The sequence below is a fragment of the Pteropus medius genome, unplaced genomic scaffold, assembly GCF_902729225.1.
Source record: "Pteropus medius unplaced genomic scaffold, Ma_sr-lr_union100, whole genome shotgun sequence".
NCBI lineage: Eukaryota > Metazoa > Chordata > Mammalia > Chiroptera > Pteropodidae > Pteropus > Pteropus medius.
Window position 1 is genome coordinate 4,291,772 of NW_024344374.1, and position 16,930 is coordinate 4,308,701.

General features: G+C 43.7%; 1 protein-coding gene across 2 annotated transcripts in view; it reads right to left on the bottom strand.

Moving 5' to 3' along the window:
* EPB41L4B (erythrocyte membrane protein band 4.1 like 4B) overlaps positions 1-16,930 on the bottom strand; it is a 115,295-nt gene that overhangs the window by 66,975 nt on the left and 31,390 nt on the right. For both annotated transcript variants that reach the window (XM_039870662.1, XM_039870661.1), the window contains exons 2-5: positions 13,456-13,560; positions 3,987-4,029; positions 3,042-3,120; positions 1,130-1,174 (exon numbers count right to left, since the gene is read on the bottom strand). In XM_039870662.1, coding sequence (XP_039726596.1) covers positions 1,130-1,174; positions 3,042-3,120; positions 3,987-4,029; positions 13,456-13,560 — 272 coding nt within the window. The remainder of the gene's footprint in view (positions 1-1,129; positions 1,175-3,041; positions 3,121-3,986; positions 4,030-13,455; positions 13,561-16,930) is intronic.

The window sequence follows — 16,930 nt, forward strand, 5'->3', positions numbered from 1 at the left end:
AGGAACTGAGTGTTCAAGGGTCTTGCCCAAGGTCATCCAGCTGGCAGGAGGCAGTGCTGAGACCAGAACACCATTCTGCTTTGAAGTTAGTACATCAGGCTAAAGTGCCCGTAAACTGCCAAGCACTATACAGATGCAAGATGCTGCTATTAATATTTTTCCAAACCGAAGACATTTACTAGAGTTAAGAAGCCTTTAATATGAGGAGCACAGTATGGTGAAAGGGGTGGGGAGAGATAAAAATACACACATTCATAATACACACATCGGTCAAAGATCTGTACTGCATGGTTGAATAAGGCAAATGTATCCACTGTACAATCTACTTGTTCTATGGTATACCTTCCACTAAGATTTTTATAGCACATATTCTATTGAGAGACAGCAAATTTGGAAATCACATTTTAAATTTCCTTCAGATTATATTCAAAAACAAAATGTATTCTTTTCAATATATGGTATTGCTTTTTAGATTCAGTCTAGTTTTTCATGTAAAATAGTCAATACATATGCTGAAAAATGATACAACTGTAAAAGCTATGACTGTTAAATTTCATATCTTTAAAATACATTAATATTACATGTGAAATCAACCACTTTAGTGCCAATGCTTCTTGTGCTCAACAATCATTGTGTAGCCAAAGGCCTAGTATTTAAAAACCACTTTTAATTGGAGCAAAGGAAATGAGATGAGATGTCTGAACCTCTTTCTATCAGAATCAGAACATAACCTTTTTACATTACTTAAATGCAGATGGTGAATGAATGAGACATTCTGACTATTCAAATACTTGTAAGTGTATACATACTAATAACGTATCTTGCTTGCAAAAACAACAAAAGCCATTATGAATGGGGCAGTGATGTGATCAAGGAGAGAATTATTCCCAAATACACATCGCTTAAGATATTAAATGCTCTTGGAAATGCTTCAAGCCATATAGTAATCATTTAAAATAAGATGATGATGACAGTGATACAAGTATTAGACTCACTTCACAATGCCTGGTGTATTTTTTTTTTAAATTTTGAAAAGGGAACAAGGGTAAGAGAGTTAAAAAACAAAACACTGAATTACTTAGAAATATACTATGATTATTCCCAGTTAAGAGAACAAAAACGTACTTACTTTCCTGAAAGAATGTCATGCCTGAGTTGTAAAACAAACAGGTACCTGACAAACATATACAAAAGTCAACAGAGGGTAACTCTTTTCCAGCCACTTCCAATCCCCATCTTCCCATCATGAACCCCGCCCCACACGCAGCCCAGAATTGTAAGAAGGGAGTCCAACGCAAATGAGAACTTTGGTGGAAGCATCTCCTCCTGAATCTCTGGGAAGGCGTCCCAGAACCTAGCTAGGAAGGTGAGTGTATGTACGGAACTTGCAAGATACTTGGAGGATGGAACATGGAACACAGCACAGTCCAGTAATGGCCTCCACAACCCCCTCACTGCTCCAGAAGAGAACAAGCACAGCACACGGCGCTCACACATCACACACAGGCATGCAATGTGTCCGACTGGACGGGGCAGGTGCAGCCACGGGACCTGGCTAGCCAGCCCCACCAGGGAGTCCAGAAAGGTTGCAGAGTTTATAGCTGATTGTAGTTAGCAACAGCTTAATTACCACTTTTTTTTTCTGATGCAGTTTAACCACAGACTCTTTCTAAAAAAACTGTACATGTGCAAGCACATACACACACAAATCCCGGAACTGGACTGCAGCTGGTGGCTACAGGGATAATGGGGGAAGAAGGCAGCAAATAACACAAGTGTGGTTCACTCTGGTAAAAAAATCATCTTATAAATTATGATTTTTTTTTTTTTTTTTTACCAGGTGGATGTGGGCATCAGAACCGCTTACAGTGCTTTGCAAAAACCAAAGCTGCCCACGTCACACTCCACACCTACTGAATCAGAATCTCACACATAAGAGTGGTCCCCAGGAATCTGATTTGTTCAAAAAGCTTCCCAGGTGTTTCTGATTCACACCACCCTGGTTAAGAATCACTGGCTTTGATGATAGCGAGCAGCGGCATGTTTCATAAAGGACTCTGAAGGGGAACACTAGGATAATTGAATTTGTTTGAACTTTGAAAATAATGCAGACAGTCACTCTCTGTGGAATGGATATAGGAGGATGTGGGTGACCCAGAAATTAAAGGAGGGGGCTGAAGATCCTGGTATATTCCAGAATGTTCCTGCCTGCGACAGGGACTTAACCACCACTAAACTGAGGACTCCCACGAAGGAGGACACAGTACTGACATGGCCAGAACTTCCAATTCCTACAGAAGCCCAGTGGAGGGAAGGAGGATAAGCAGTCTTTAAAGTGTTATTTAGGCAGTCATCTCCAACCTAGTGGTCACCTCCATGGACCGCCCAGCAGCTTACATGTCACCACTACTATCCATCAAACAGACAATGACAAGGAGGTCCTGCGGACATCAGGCAGGGCTGGGCAGAGAATCTCACTGATAAAAGGGTGACTGGAGGGAAACTCCTCACTTAAAATGGTTTTTAAGTCTCTCTTGCTTCAACACTGCTTCTGAAGTCTGATAGATATCGGCACACAATCAAAAGAAATTCAGTAGGGCTGAAAGATAACGTAGAGTCTAACAACTTTGAGATTGTAACAATCACGGGAATATTTTGCAGTCTCTTAAAACAATAAGATGGCAATTTCGGACTGAGAAATGCTCTTCCAAAACCTGCCTTCCCCTTTTGTATATGAGACAAAAATAAAAGTACCATAGAACAACTAACCAGACCACCCAAGGTCCAACCAAACAGAAATGTGACGAAAAAATTTTTTTCATTCTGATTCACTAAGAGAAAGATCAAATTAAGCAAAGCATAGACTTTCAAAAGAATATAAAGAGAAGCACAGGCAAAGTGCTAACGACTCTTGCTCAGAACATAAAGACAGCAGATGAAAAGGGAGACACACTCACAATTTAGAAGACCCAAATTATAAGTCAGGCAAGTGTTACGGGGTGGAGGGGCGGGGGAATATCTTGTTTTGCATTTTGTCCTACCTTGTAAACTCTTCACGAAGGTTGTTCGGTTCTGAAGAATAATATTTAACTCGAAAGTGCAAAGCATAAGCAGGTCCAACTAAACATTTGGAGATGGAAAGTTGAAGATGTTTTTCCCCAATTTTGAAGATCACAGAATGGACAAAAGGAAAAACACGTTAAACCGATAATCACATTCACCACGACAACGGGAGGGCGCAACAGCTCATACAAAGCTAGCAAGTTATTTTCAATCCTAGTTTGGAAAACTAAAATGGGTTGTGTTGGCAAAGATGGCTTAGCTAACAATCTCAATCTGGAAGAAAACCATAATCATCCAGATGAATTACTAAGAGCTGACATTTTACTTTTACCTCTGATTGCCATGGTGCTCCAAACTGTTACTAACTTTTTACAAAATACTAAGAGAGCTAAAGGAAAATGACACATAAATAGCCAAGTGTTCTGTAATCTAAATACACAGTAAAAATACCTTAAAGTGTTACATTTTTTAAAATTATCCCCCCCGCCCCCACCACACACACACACATGCACAGTGAAGGAACGTGGTTTACTATACCTATAAAATCAGAGCTGGACCCAACTGTCAAAGATCCCTCCTGCTCCCCCATTCTCTGAGTCCACTTTATTATTGATTAGAAAGTGAATGTAATAAGTATAAAGCCATGTTTCTGAATAGCGGATTAATCAGTTCTCATTGGCAGGTGTGTCTGATTTCAAATGAGAGCATAGTCTGTTTTTTAACATCTACTAAAAACTCTTGTTCAAATTTTAAACTCTGACACTTGGCCAGCCTTAAGAAATTAAAAATCATCCACTTAAAATTGACTCTATTTAAAAAATGCTACTAAGTAGTAATGAAAAACGAACACCTCAAAACATTGGCAAAGGAGTTTACTTTCCGATAAAAGAAATAAATGAGTAGGCTAAATTCTGCTTACTTACTTTTCATCTGTTTTTTTATGGGTTTGGAATGATCCAGCCAGTGCTGAAAGAAAGAAAATGCTTCTTTAAGAATATTTTATCAGCAAGAATATACAGACCTCAGAGTTATCCTCCTCCATAAACCCCAAGAACTCTACCTATAAAACTAGATATGAGACCAGATCATGAGTTATTAGGCTGGGGAATCTGCAAACTGCTCGAGATGATCTATATATATATAAAAAAATCTGTGCTTATGCACGTAAGTGCATTTTCTTTTGGGGAGAGGGCCCATAGCTTCGATAAGCTTTTAAAGAGGAGCCTGAAAGAACTTAAAACCCTTTAAGTAATTGGTCCGTAAAGTCCCTTCTAGTCAGTGGAGCCACCATTGCCTCTTCTGAGTTTCTCAAGTCATAATCAGTCTTCTCCAATTATTCCAAGTCTGTATTAGTCTAGTAAAGACTATGAACCACAATGATCACACACTGGTTTCGTAGTTCTGTTGCCCCAAACTCTAAACTTATAAAACTGAAACTCATGACCCCTGTTCTTTGGCCAGGAAAATGACCCACACTGAAGATGAAAAGACAGGCAGGGGTTTGCCTGAGACATTTTTGCTCTGATCAACGAGGGCAAGTCAACTTCCTCTAGTTTTCATCAGGAAAAAAACAAAAACAAAAACACTTCAGTCTTATCCATCCAAGGAAATCATAAAACCATTTCCCTCATACGAGAAAGTTTCTCTATAATGTCAAAGTTGTTGATGCTACAGTCCTGATGAGCCTCGGCAGCTTCACTTCTACGGAAAAGGGCACTTAGGATCATTACACTGTGAGCCCTTCCGTGTGAACCTCAGCCCCGGAGGACTGGGTCTTTGGTGCCCGTCATCATTTCCGTGTTTCCTGTGCTGAGCGTAGAGCATGGCACCCAGTGGGCCCTTATTAGATTCTTGAGAAATAAACAGATGCTCAGTATAATTTTTTTAAAAATGAGGCAATTAGGAACTTTCGCCATCACTTCACGTAAATTGGATACATGTTGGAACGTCACTGTTAGAGTAACGGCTGGGACGACACAGCCAGAGTGGGTTTCTCACTAGCTGTTCAGAATCAGAGGCCATTCTGCTGACTGTCAATATACTCTCAGAGGCAATCCAAACTCGGCACATTCTAACAATGAGAAAGGACAGGACTAAATTAGTACAGTGTACTTTACCCCTCACCATAGAGCCCATTATTACTGCGTGGGTGGAGGGGGATAAGGAAATACAAAGCAAGTAACAGATGATGTATAATACAATAAGCTGTGAGCTGTGCAGTGGGAGAACGTGGGCTTTTGTCATCACCGCTCCCTGGCTAAGCAGCTGTGTCATAAGAGAAGTAGATCACCACAGCTGGATGCATATCTCAGCATGTACGCATGTATGGGATGCTTTCTCTGATAATAGCTTTGAATTAGAAATGACCTAAATCCCCATCGACAAAGATAGATCAAAAAATGGCTCATCCATATCATGAAATACTATTCAGCCTTTAAAATTGATGTGGGCCTATATTTATTGATGTGGCAAGAGAGCCACAATACAATTCAGATGGAAAAAAAAAAAAATCAGGTAGGATCCCCTTTATACAAAATTATTATTTTCCAACAAGATATGTACAAAAGGATTTAGAGAGGTTATTTTTGGATATTCGCTTTTACTGTTTACTTTTTTCTTTTTTACTTTGCTGCCTAATTTTTTACTCTTAATGAGAATATTATTTTCATAGGGGTGGGCAAGGTTAGCACTTCCATTTATTCATTCACTCATCGTTTGCCTATTAGGCAGTTTTTGATCATCCATTTGTCTCATTAGAATTAGGTCTCACTGCTGCTCTCGACCAGGCTGAAAATGCTGGACCTTAGTCCCTGGGAAGAGAACAGATACAGACTTGATGAAAATACTCTAATCCGTACTTTCCTGACAAAATAAGTATCATGCTAATGGCTATGACTAAACCTGTTTTTCTCCTCACTTTCAAATGAATTCACCATTACCAGGCAAAGAAAGTTCTCCCTGCCACAAGCTTTCTAAGCTCATTAGCCCCAGAGGCTCATAGTTTCAAGGATCTTTTCTCATTTTTTTCCTGCCTCAAGTCTCCTTATCATATTTTGAATAGAACAAGTTTAAAACCACCATTCCTCTCCCTCTATTCTCAAGCTCTCATCAGGTATCCAAGTCCAATCTGTGTTTTCTCCTTAGCAGCGGTCTTCAACCCTGGCTGAGCATTACACTCACGAATACCCAGGTCCCGGCCAAGATCCATTAAACAGAATCTCAGAGCATTAGCTCAGTGTACCCATTAAATATTTAGTGCTGAAATTTTCCTACATCCTCTCCTACCCAGGTGGTGTTAGAAAAAACACCTAATGATCTTGGGAATCTTGAAACATCTACAACCCCTTCTTAAAACTGTCATTTGAGCTCCGTAAAATTTCAAATGATTTCAGGGTTTATTAGCCAAATGTCTATGGCCTGTGTTAACTCACAGACAGATCATGCATGGCTAGATGTTCCTATGGACAGCAGACTGCTTTTTCCCTCTGGCCATACTTCTAAAGAAGCTTCCTTATCCATGTAGGCTGGCCTCCATCCTTCCTGCCCAGCAACCAGCCCCAGAGCCCTGCCCAGAGCAGGACCTGCCAGGATGGAGGGCTGTGAAAAGGCTGGGGCTGGCTAAGCTGACAAAGGAACCAGAAACAGCTCCATTTTAAAAGCTCTTTGACTCTGTCAGGTCCAGATCAGGTTTGCTAGCCAGCATCGGCGGCAGTAAGAAAACCAGTTACCATCCTAAAAGGAGAGATCATAAAACCTATTTTGTATCCAATCAGTTCAAAATGACCTAACTTTCTCCTTAGCCGCAGGAGCTGACCAGATTCTGCTCACTCGTAGTTTATCCCACAAGAACATCTCATAAATACTCGGGCACTAAGGCCCCACATGGCATTTAGTACATCATAGCCTACACTCATTGGAGGCTTGTAGCAGTAGGACCTGTCTTGGATGTTCACCTGCATCCTGTCTAAATATAGCCAGGCTGCCTGTCAGCAAAGGCCAAGGCAAATGGTTCTAGCTCTCTTAACAGACCATTAAAGCAGACACTGGAAACAGAGAGGTGCATTCTGAGTTCGGAGGGCGAGACATTTAACTCAAATCATCTAACGGGTGTTAGAAAGGTGGTTTCCGATCTGAATTTCTCATCCAAGTCCATTTGGCAAACCCTTCTCATAAATCAAGATGTGAGATGATCTGGCAAAGCCCATCTGTTCTACCAGTACATCAGTTCTGGAACTATGACACACATAAGGCTGGCTGTAGAATGTCACTGTCTAAAATCTTACAACTGACATGAGAAGTATATGTGTGACTTGGGAGGTGTCTTATGAGACTGAGCCCTTAACCTGTGGGATCTGAAGCTATCTCTAGGTAGACGGTATCAGAATTAATTGTTTGGTGGTGTTAGAAAAAAACATACACTGGACCATTTCATAGGCATCACTTTCTCAGGCCTCAGTGCAGATGAAAGTGGCCATGGAGAGGGCGCATGACGTGCCCAGGACCACGCATGAGGAGGAGGCAGGATTCTAACACTGGCTGTGTCGAGTGTCTGACACTCTGGGTCCCCACACCACACTGGTTGAAGTGCCTTCTCTGCTCACTGGTTGAGATCCCTTCTCTGTGGGGTTCTCTCCTCCGCTGTTGTCAGAATGAAGCCCTAAAATCCATTTATACCAGCTACTTGAGGTTTCCCTCGGGATTCATCTATAACAAGTGCAGAGGCCCCTTTATCGACAGGCCCCCTCTTTCCCATTCAGCACCAATATTTGCACATGGGCAGGAAAACACTTGCCCCGCCAACATTCAGAAACAGGTGGCTAGGTGGCCCGAGGTATTTCTTGAGCTATTTCATACTTCTTTATACTAAAATGTAAGGAGACAGAAGATGAGAGTTTAAGTCCCCGCTCTGCCACTCACCTGGTGTATGGCCATGAGCAAGGCCCCCCCTGAGCCTGTTTCCTCATCTGTGCATTGAGCTAACCCCTCACACCCTGTCTGAAGACTCAGCTGAGTGTCTGTGGAAACTGCAATGAACCATCTCAATAGGAGGAAGGGTTTTAAATTTTTTCTCTTATGGTGACACATCCCACTATTAGTGTTTACACTCTCCTACTTCCCCTCCAGACACATCTGAAATGGTAAGAACACTCAGGAGTGTCCGCACAAGTGGCAAAGGTGATAACATCCCAGGCAATCATCGGGGTGAAGCCTCGATAGTCCCTCTGGCACTCAGCCTCACTTGCAGCCCCCATGACTGTGCCACCCTCACCTTGCAGCCCTAGGTTTCTTATCATCCATCTACCTGATTCCACACTGCAAAGACCAGAAGGAAAACATCTCACAAGTCTTGAGAGAAAAGCCAAAATCACCTTTTCTGGATTCCCTGCTGTAAAACGTATCACTATAAAATGCTCCCTTTTCAGAGGGGCTTAGGAATGAACTTACAATGGCCCCACCCACCCTCTAGAATACCTGCCCCAGAGATGGGGAGGGAGGCTCCTGCTTGGTGGGGTTGTGATGACCCCTGCCCCAAATCCCTGCCGCTCCTCTACCTGGCAGGGTCCTCTCCTCCTCGGTGACGCACCCCATGTTCGCCCTTCCCCTGATACATTCTTCATCTCATCCAGGATACTTAGGCAGTCCTCCTCCAGGGTCCCCAAGTGGAGGGCTGGACCCACTCTATTCCAAGGACCACTTGTCTGGCTCCCCCACCAGAATGTGGCAGGCAGGGACAGTGTCCAGCTCGCTTCTGCATCACAAAGCTGGGTACTGAGTAAGCTCCAAGCCAAAGTATGCTGAACAGCTACTGACTGAATGTTCTTTCACTGCGTATGTGTCACATTACCACATGCAATGAAACCAGTGGAAAGTCCTGGGCTTTGGAATGAGACCAGGTTCTGAATGCTAACTCTGTCGCTTACTTTAACCTTTACAAGGTTCCTAATATCTCTGAGTCTCAGCTTCAACATTTGTAAAATGGGTCTGCTCTCTGGCCAGCTTTACGGATCAGTGATGAATGTGAAACATGAGTTATGAAAAACCTTCACTGCGCTATGCCTGGCTCAGTAAACAGCAGCTATCTGACCAGGCAGTGAGGAAGCCGGGTGGGTGCAGGCCAGAGCCCCTGGTCCCAAAAAAAAGCTTTGGCACATAATAGTAGAAGCCATGTCCCTGCTTAGAGCTGTGCAAAAGTGGTGGTCTTCCGGCTTTGACGTGGAAAAGGAAACGGGAGGCCCTGGCCCCAACTGCTAAAAATAGGCGATGCCAATAGACTTTGGCCTTGCTTCAGGTCTGGGCAGGGCACTATGGAAACCAGGCTTGGCGCTTTGCAGGAAGCTGAGATAGAAGTTGGTTTCGACGAGAGCTGTGCCAAGAGCCCTCCCCTGCCAGCCCTCTGATGTGCATGTCAGGGGCTGGCTGAGGGTGTCAAACCTTGCGGGAGCCTCGATTATGAAGTAATAAGCCAATGGCCAAGTGGACTGTGCCCTCGAGGTCCCCTCCTTTACCCCACTCTCCCCAGAAACACATGTGCCACAACATTCAGTCTCCTGCCACCAATCCCATTGTACTAGGCCCTCAGAAAATCAATGATATCCCAGAAACTATCGCAGAGAACCCTCCCAAAGGGCTCTGGCTTTTACTAAGGTTTTTCCCATAGGCAAAGTAGCTTAGCAAGTTCCGGCTAACCTTCTCAGCATGTCACCTCTGGGCACTGTGATGACTTCCCGTCCCCACTTCAGCCTGCCCAGCTAGGGGAGGGAGACTCACATCCATGTCAGATTACAAAACCCTTTCTCCTCTCTTAACTCACGGAGCCCTTCAATTTCCCTGAAATAGATGTCATCACCTCTAGTGAACAGCGAGGAAACATAAGGCTCGAGAGCATAGTATGTTGAAAAGAGCAGTTAAACCTGAAATCGTAAAAACTGGGTTTGAGTTGAGCTGTGCTACTCACTAAGAGACTTGCCAAGGTCTAAGGCTTTGGGTCCATCATCTAGAAGATGAAAAAGTTTGACAGATGGCTCCTAACGTCCTTTCTGTGGCTAAAGACTAAGTTACCGAATTAAGAAGAGGAAGTCCTCAGTCTGATGGTCTAATCAGAAAGGTTTTGTTTCTATACACAAATAATGAACCCCAGGGCAAATGAGCAAGCTGCCACAGAAGGAAAAATAAGCTCAAAGGTTTACACGAAGGAGGAAAAACGCTTTGAGAGCTCAGGACGTGCTGCATGACAGAGTGTCACCTGAGATGGTCTTTTTTTTAAACCACCTGAGATGATTTTAAAGCATGGCCAGAAGTTGAAATGGAGTGGGAAAGGGTATTCCAGAAGGGGAACCAGCACAAGCAAAGGCACGGAGGTAAATGTGGGCATGATCAGCATCCAGCCTATAAGGAGCCCAGCTTTAAATCACACGGATGAGCAGAAGGTTCCTGAGATCTGCCGCCACTGCATCTCTCCTGGATCCTCAGAGTCAGGCAGATGAGGACCCTGCACTTGCTTCTGTGGGTCAGGAAAGCACGTCATGTTCACAGAGCTGGATGCTGGAAAGGCGTTAGAGCTTGCAGACTGTGAGCATCTGCAGGTGACTGGCCTGGGAAGGATGCCTGGATCCTGCCGTGAACATCCCTCCTGCCTCACAGTGACAGGGCGCCAGCGAACGGGACAGCCTGGCAGCCAAGTGAGCAGAGGTTCACAGCAAAGTCTTTCATAGTGGAGTCACATCTTTGGCTTTCTGGGAACCTGAATGGCCGGAACAGGGTCACCTAGGGATGAGGACATGCCACTAGGGCAACAAGTGCCTGGCTGTAATGACAGAAATGACAGAGATCTCCTTTTTAAGTAGAAAAGATAGGTGAGGGAGACACGTCTACCTCCTCCTTTAGACTCAGAATCACTGAACATTAGAACTGGAAGAGCTCTTGGGAGAACAGGTCCAAGAACCCCATTTTACAGATGAGACCGAGGAAGAAAAGATGGCTTATCCAAAGCCCAGTCAAGGGCAGAGCCAGCCAGTTCTGACTCCCAGTCCAGGGCTGAAGTCGAAATTCTGAAATCAAAAATATCGCATAAGTATTACACAGGTTCAGATACACAGGAGAAGGCAGACTGGAGAAGAGTTTCAGGGAAGAGGAGGGCCGACAAGTGTCAGATGCTGGGGACAGAAAGGAGCGCCCTAAATTCGGCATTCAGGGAGCAACTGGAAATGGAACTGCTGATGCACGTACAAGGAGGAAATGTTGGAGAAACAGGCATACTCCCTCCCAAAACGGCACTCGCTGTTTTGTCTCAAGGGGAAAACAAAACGAGCTTTAGCTACGTGACCTCGGTCTTCTAACTAAGCAGGAGGTGAGGCCAACTGCGAGAACAATGTGGGGACTGGATGACAAGTCTATGATCAAGATTCAGAAGAGGGACCATGGGGTACTTAAAAGTCCATTAGAGGCTAACAAGGCTCCCAGAGCAGCTTGGGGGCTTGGACTTTGCTGAACCTGGGATCTGTGCTGGTGCCAACAGGCACAGCCTGTGACTCTCCAGCAATGCTTGGCAGCCTGGAAGCAGCAGAGGAAACAGATGGGCCTGAGTGTCAAGGGGAGGCCAGGGGACAGTCATGGGGGCAGGAGAATCAAAGGGCAAGTGAAGACACAGGTGAGAAAGCTGAGGCTTTGCCAAGTCAGGAGGAAGGCTAAGGCAGGGAGAGGCTGGGAAACGGCGGGATAAGACAGGGGGAGAGCGTTATGGGCCAAGCCCAGATTAGAGGGACTGTAAAAAATGGAATCAAGGCAAGTTATCGTGGAATGGGGACTAACAGAATTCCGGATCTTGGAGTGAAGAGGTGTCTAAGAGGACCCACAGTGAATCTGGGTGAGGTGTGGTCAGATGAAGCTTTAATGAGAGAAAACAGTGTCCAGAATATTGTTAAGGATCAGCAACTTTTTGAGGTTGCCAGAGGCCTTGACGGAGTAAGACAGTGCTGAGGTCAGAGGACAGGGCACTGAGGGGCCCCACCTCAAAGAAAGCAGAATTAGACAGGGAGATGGAAAGAGAAGAGCTGGTCTGCCCCTCCCCAGGGCCCTGGCAAATCGGAGTTAAGAGTCTGCAGCTGGGAGATGGAGAAGGGATGGGGACCATTAACTCGAGGAGGTGGCTGAAGTGTTCAAAGCAACATGGAGGGTGGGGCGGGGGTGAGGGGATGGGCTGTCAGCGGACAGGAAGTCCTGAAGGTGAAGAGGTGGCATCCTTTGGGAGCAGGGGCAGGGTCCACCCAGGAGGCACTATAACCAGGATGTATTCAAGTCCCGATTCTACCATGTCATCTGAGGACTCGACATCGCACTAACATTCTCAAACAGGCTCAACTCCCAGGCATTGATTTTGAGCATCTTCACCTTACAACAGTCACATGCCCGCTGCCCACGCACCCCCAGCCCCCTCACCCCACACCCCCAGGAAGTATCTAAAAAGTGTCTTTCAGGTAGAAAGGCTTAAGAATGTGTGAAGGAGCTCCAGGTCTCTAGCTCAAGCATCTCCTAGCAGGGAACCCACCCTTTCACTGTCTAAAACAGCACTGCCTCTGCCTCTGTCTTCCCCTTTAGTCTGCTGTATATTTCCTAACATTTATTACTACCTGTTATAATATGTGCTCATCGCTTTATCCACAGTGCTTAGAATGGGGCCCAGTGCATAAGAGGCACGCAGTAAATATTTTTAGACTGTTGAATAAATCACCTTTGAAAACCAAAACTAGATTTGGTTGGGGAGGGAGACTCTGAAGTTATTCCTGCTTTCTAAATGACTGATTCTGAGCTGCATAAAGTTCACTCACTCTAGCATCAACACTAGGAAAAGTCCCGTCTCAGGCAAAGCAAGGGAAGTCTTTGCTGACCTAACACAACCTCCTGGAGCCTGCAAGATGGTTCTCAAGCAATGCCAAGACCAGCTCCGACCGCCCACCCCACCCCAAGCCTGGCTGGGATTCAGCCGTGCTCAAAGCGCCTGCTCTCTACGCCCAGCACTACTTCACAAGAAGATGGTGGTGAAGCCTCTTCTGCTGGTTAAAAATAAAAGCAGCTCCACTGAAAGGATTTCTATAATGATTTCTACCTACTCTAGAAATGTGCCCATATTGCATCCTTATGCATGGGAATGCTTCCCTAACGCATCCCCATGTACGACATAAACGTTCTTCCTCTCCTGGCTGTCGCCCACCTCAAAGGTGGGGCATCGTGGATGCACTGCACACGGGCAGGCACCCTCATCACCATCCCAATGCTCGTTACGGCAACAACATCACAGCTGTACTTCTATGTTCCTCTACCAATTTCTAGCAACTGTGGATCTGCGATTAACATGAAAAGCCAATCTGTCCTGAAATGAATCAAAGGAATACATACCGTGACCTGGGCAGAGTCAAGGAACTGGAGGCCAAAGTAATCTGTTTCCACAAGGTCCAAGTGGTACACGATCTGATCAAACAAATCCTGGCCTTTGGCATGTTTCTAGAAGGCAATTGGATAGAAGAAAATTTAAGATGTGATAGCTGAATAAGCAACAAAAAAATTTTTAAAAACAAAACAAAATCACTTTTCTTTGCATATTGCATATGTGTATGTTTAATTAGCTTTACTATAATACGAACTCGGGCTTAGATCTAAGCGGTCCCAAAGACACAAAACAAAAATAAAAAACGCCAAACAGCAACTTCATAGGAACCAACACCTTACTGTGAAAACTGGTAAATAAAGAAGGGCAAAAAAAATCAAGCATTGATCTTGCCTTTAGCTGTAGCACTGGGTAATCAAAGAGTAGATGACAGCATATACAAAAATTAACTCAAAATGGATCAAAGACTAGTGTAAGGCTGAAAGTATGAAACTCTCAGGATAAAACATAGGCACAAATTTTCTTGGCCTTCGATTAGGCAATGGTTTCTTACATATGACACCAAAAGCACAAGCTACAAAAGAAAAAATGAACTGGATAGCATCAAAATGTAAAACTTGTGCTTCGAAGGACACCAAGACATTAAGAAAGTACAAAGACAACTCAGAATAGAAAAAATTTTTTTGCAAATCATATATCTGATAAGGGATTTCTATCCAGAATATATAAAGAACCACTACTCAATAATAAAAAGGCAAATATTCAATTAAAAATAAACAAAGGAGACAGATTGACAGATAGATAGTTCTCCATAAGCCCAATTAGCACATGAAAAGACACCCAACATCATTACTCATTAGGGAAATGAAAATCAAAACCACAATCAGATACCACTTCACACACATTAGGATGGCTATAATAAAAAAGACTGATAATGACAAATGTTGGAGAAATTGGAACCCTCATATGCTTCTGATGAGAATGTAAATTGTGCAGCCACTTTGGGAAACAGCCTAACAGTTTCTCCAACAGGTAAACATAGTTACCATTTGACCCAGCAATTCCATTCCTAGGTAGAGATATATTCGAGAAACATGAAAACATCATGTTCACACAGAAGCTGTACAAAAACGTTCGCAGCAGCATTATTCATAATAGGCCCAAAGTGAAAGCAACCCAAACGTCTATCAATTGATGAATGAATAAACTGTGGTCTTATCTATAAAACAAACTATTATTTGGCCATTAAAAGGAATGAAGTTCTGACACACATGCTAGAACATGGATGGACCTTGAAAACATTACACTAAGTGAAAAAAGCCAGTTACAAAAGACCACATATCATATGAAATGTGAAGAATAAGTCAATCTAGAGATAGAAATTGGAGTAGTGGTTGCTTAGGGATGTAGAGTTTGTGTGGTGACAGCTAAGTGAGCAGGGTTATCACTGGATTTGTACCATTTCAGATAGATGAATTGTATGGTACGTGAATTTCAACCAAGCAAAAAACAAAACAAACAAACAAACAAAAAAACAGCAAAGGAGCAGAGCTTTCCTTTATAGAAGTGTTCCAACAAATAAATGAAGAAGGGATAATAGGACTGCAGTATCATGAATGTGCAACTTCTCCTGAATGGTAGGCTTTAAGTATTGGGCAGCAGTGGCTGCCAGCCTTGCAACAGGGGACAACCCAACGTCATGCACTTCTTGATGAAAAACACTCTACCATCCATGACAGAATCTGGCTCCCCATGCCTCTCTCTCCTCAAGCATCAATGGGCTGATTCAAGCACTAGATCCAACTGCCTGACTGCAAGAAATGCAGAGGAATGTTCTAAACTACCTGGGGCTGCAATCAGAGAGAGCGAGATCCAGCCTGTGGGAAATTCTAAAAACTCCTCAGGACACATGACCCAATTTCTTCAACAAACAGAATATAGGGAAGAGAAGAGATGGAGGGGACACCTACAGATTAAAAGGGATTTAAAAGACTTTTTTTAAAAAAAAAGAAAAACTAAACTGCGATGTTCAGGGATGCACACTTGGGAAGACAGTCGAGAAGCGGTTATGATAAAGCCTGGGTAGTTGCTGCTCCTGGGGCCGGGAGGGCACGGGACTGGGAGGGTCTCAGGGTAGACTTCTGGCTGGTGGGCAGGGTTCCAGATCTGGACCTGGGTGGTGGTACCAGGGCGTCCGCCTTCTAGTAATTCATTATACAGTACTTTTTTTTTTTTTTGTAGTTCTGTATATGTTATACAAAACAACAGAGACAAAAAGTATAAACAAAAATCAAAACTATGTCACTAGATTTCCGCCTCTTTCCTTCAGACTCTTCCTCTTCTGAAAATACTTCTCTGAAGGCAACCATTTGACAGAAAACAGACGGCTCGGTGTGCAGTGATGTTCTCTATAGCATTATCGAAGAAATAAGAGGGGAGGGTGGGCAAAAAGAAACAACTGAACTCCAATCACAAGGACACAGAACTGGGGCCACCAAAACTTCGGAACACTGTTTGGCCGTTATGAAGGATAATTATAAAGATGAGATAGAAATAAGGAAAATTCGTAGGACAACATTAGATAAATAGACTACAACGGAAGAAGCAGCTATAATTCCAACTACATAAAAATACATACATGTTATACATGGGCTGCTTGATAAAACAGAAAATATGCCAAAACTAAAATAGCTTTTTGAATAGAGAAACTGTGGATGGTTTTCTTCCCAGTTTTTTTTTTTTTTTTTAACACCGATTTGGTAGTTGTTAGCAAATATAATTTTTTAAAAAATCACCATTCTGGCACTCTTCCTCCTAGCCCATAACAATCCATCTTCTGGATATATTTTTTCCTATTACGATCCAGAGCTATTGACCCTATGTAACACTTATTTTCACGGTGCCAATGACTCATTAGCAGGTTTCCTACTGGGATGGAACTAGTTAGAGTGAAGCTTGAACAGCAGGGTGTGGCAGAAAGAACTGGGCTAGGAGGAAACAAGAGACCCGTGCTCTAGTCTCAGATTGTACCACTAACTACGACCTGAAACAATTCATAATTTACCCAAATCCATATGGTGTCCTGAGCTTCTCCTGCAGCTGCTAATAGGACAAGGTGCCCTGAATATATAGGGCTACCAACACTCAACTGGTCCTATATTCAACCTGCTCCCCACCTGAGTCTATTTTGGTTCAGGGCTCACTATCCAGGTATAACGAATATAAGAAGAAGAACAGGGGGGCATGGAGAGGGGGAATAACGCAGTTCTGCACATGGCAGATGAGGGAGGTCTGCCAAAATTTCTCTACAGGTCATTCCAAATCTTTTCTGACGTCTTTCTAAAATGGCTCTTAATTTAGGAGGAACTCAAGGTACAGGCTGGGAAAAGAACTTTTGCAGGGGTGGAGAGTCCCTTTTGACAAGCCAGTTTGGATCCTCTATCAGCAGACCCTTCGCCTGACTTAGAGGTGGCAGACAGGCTCTGG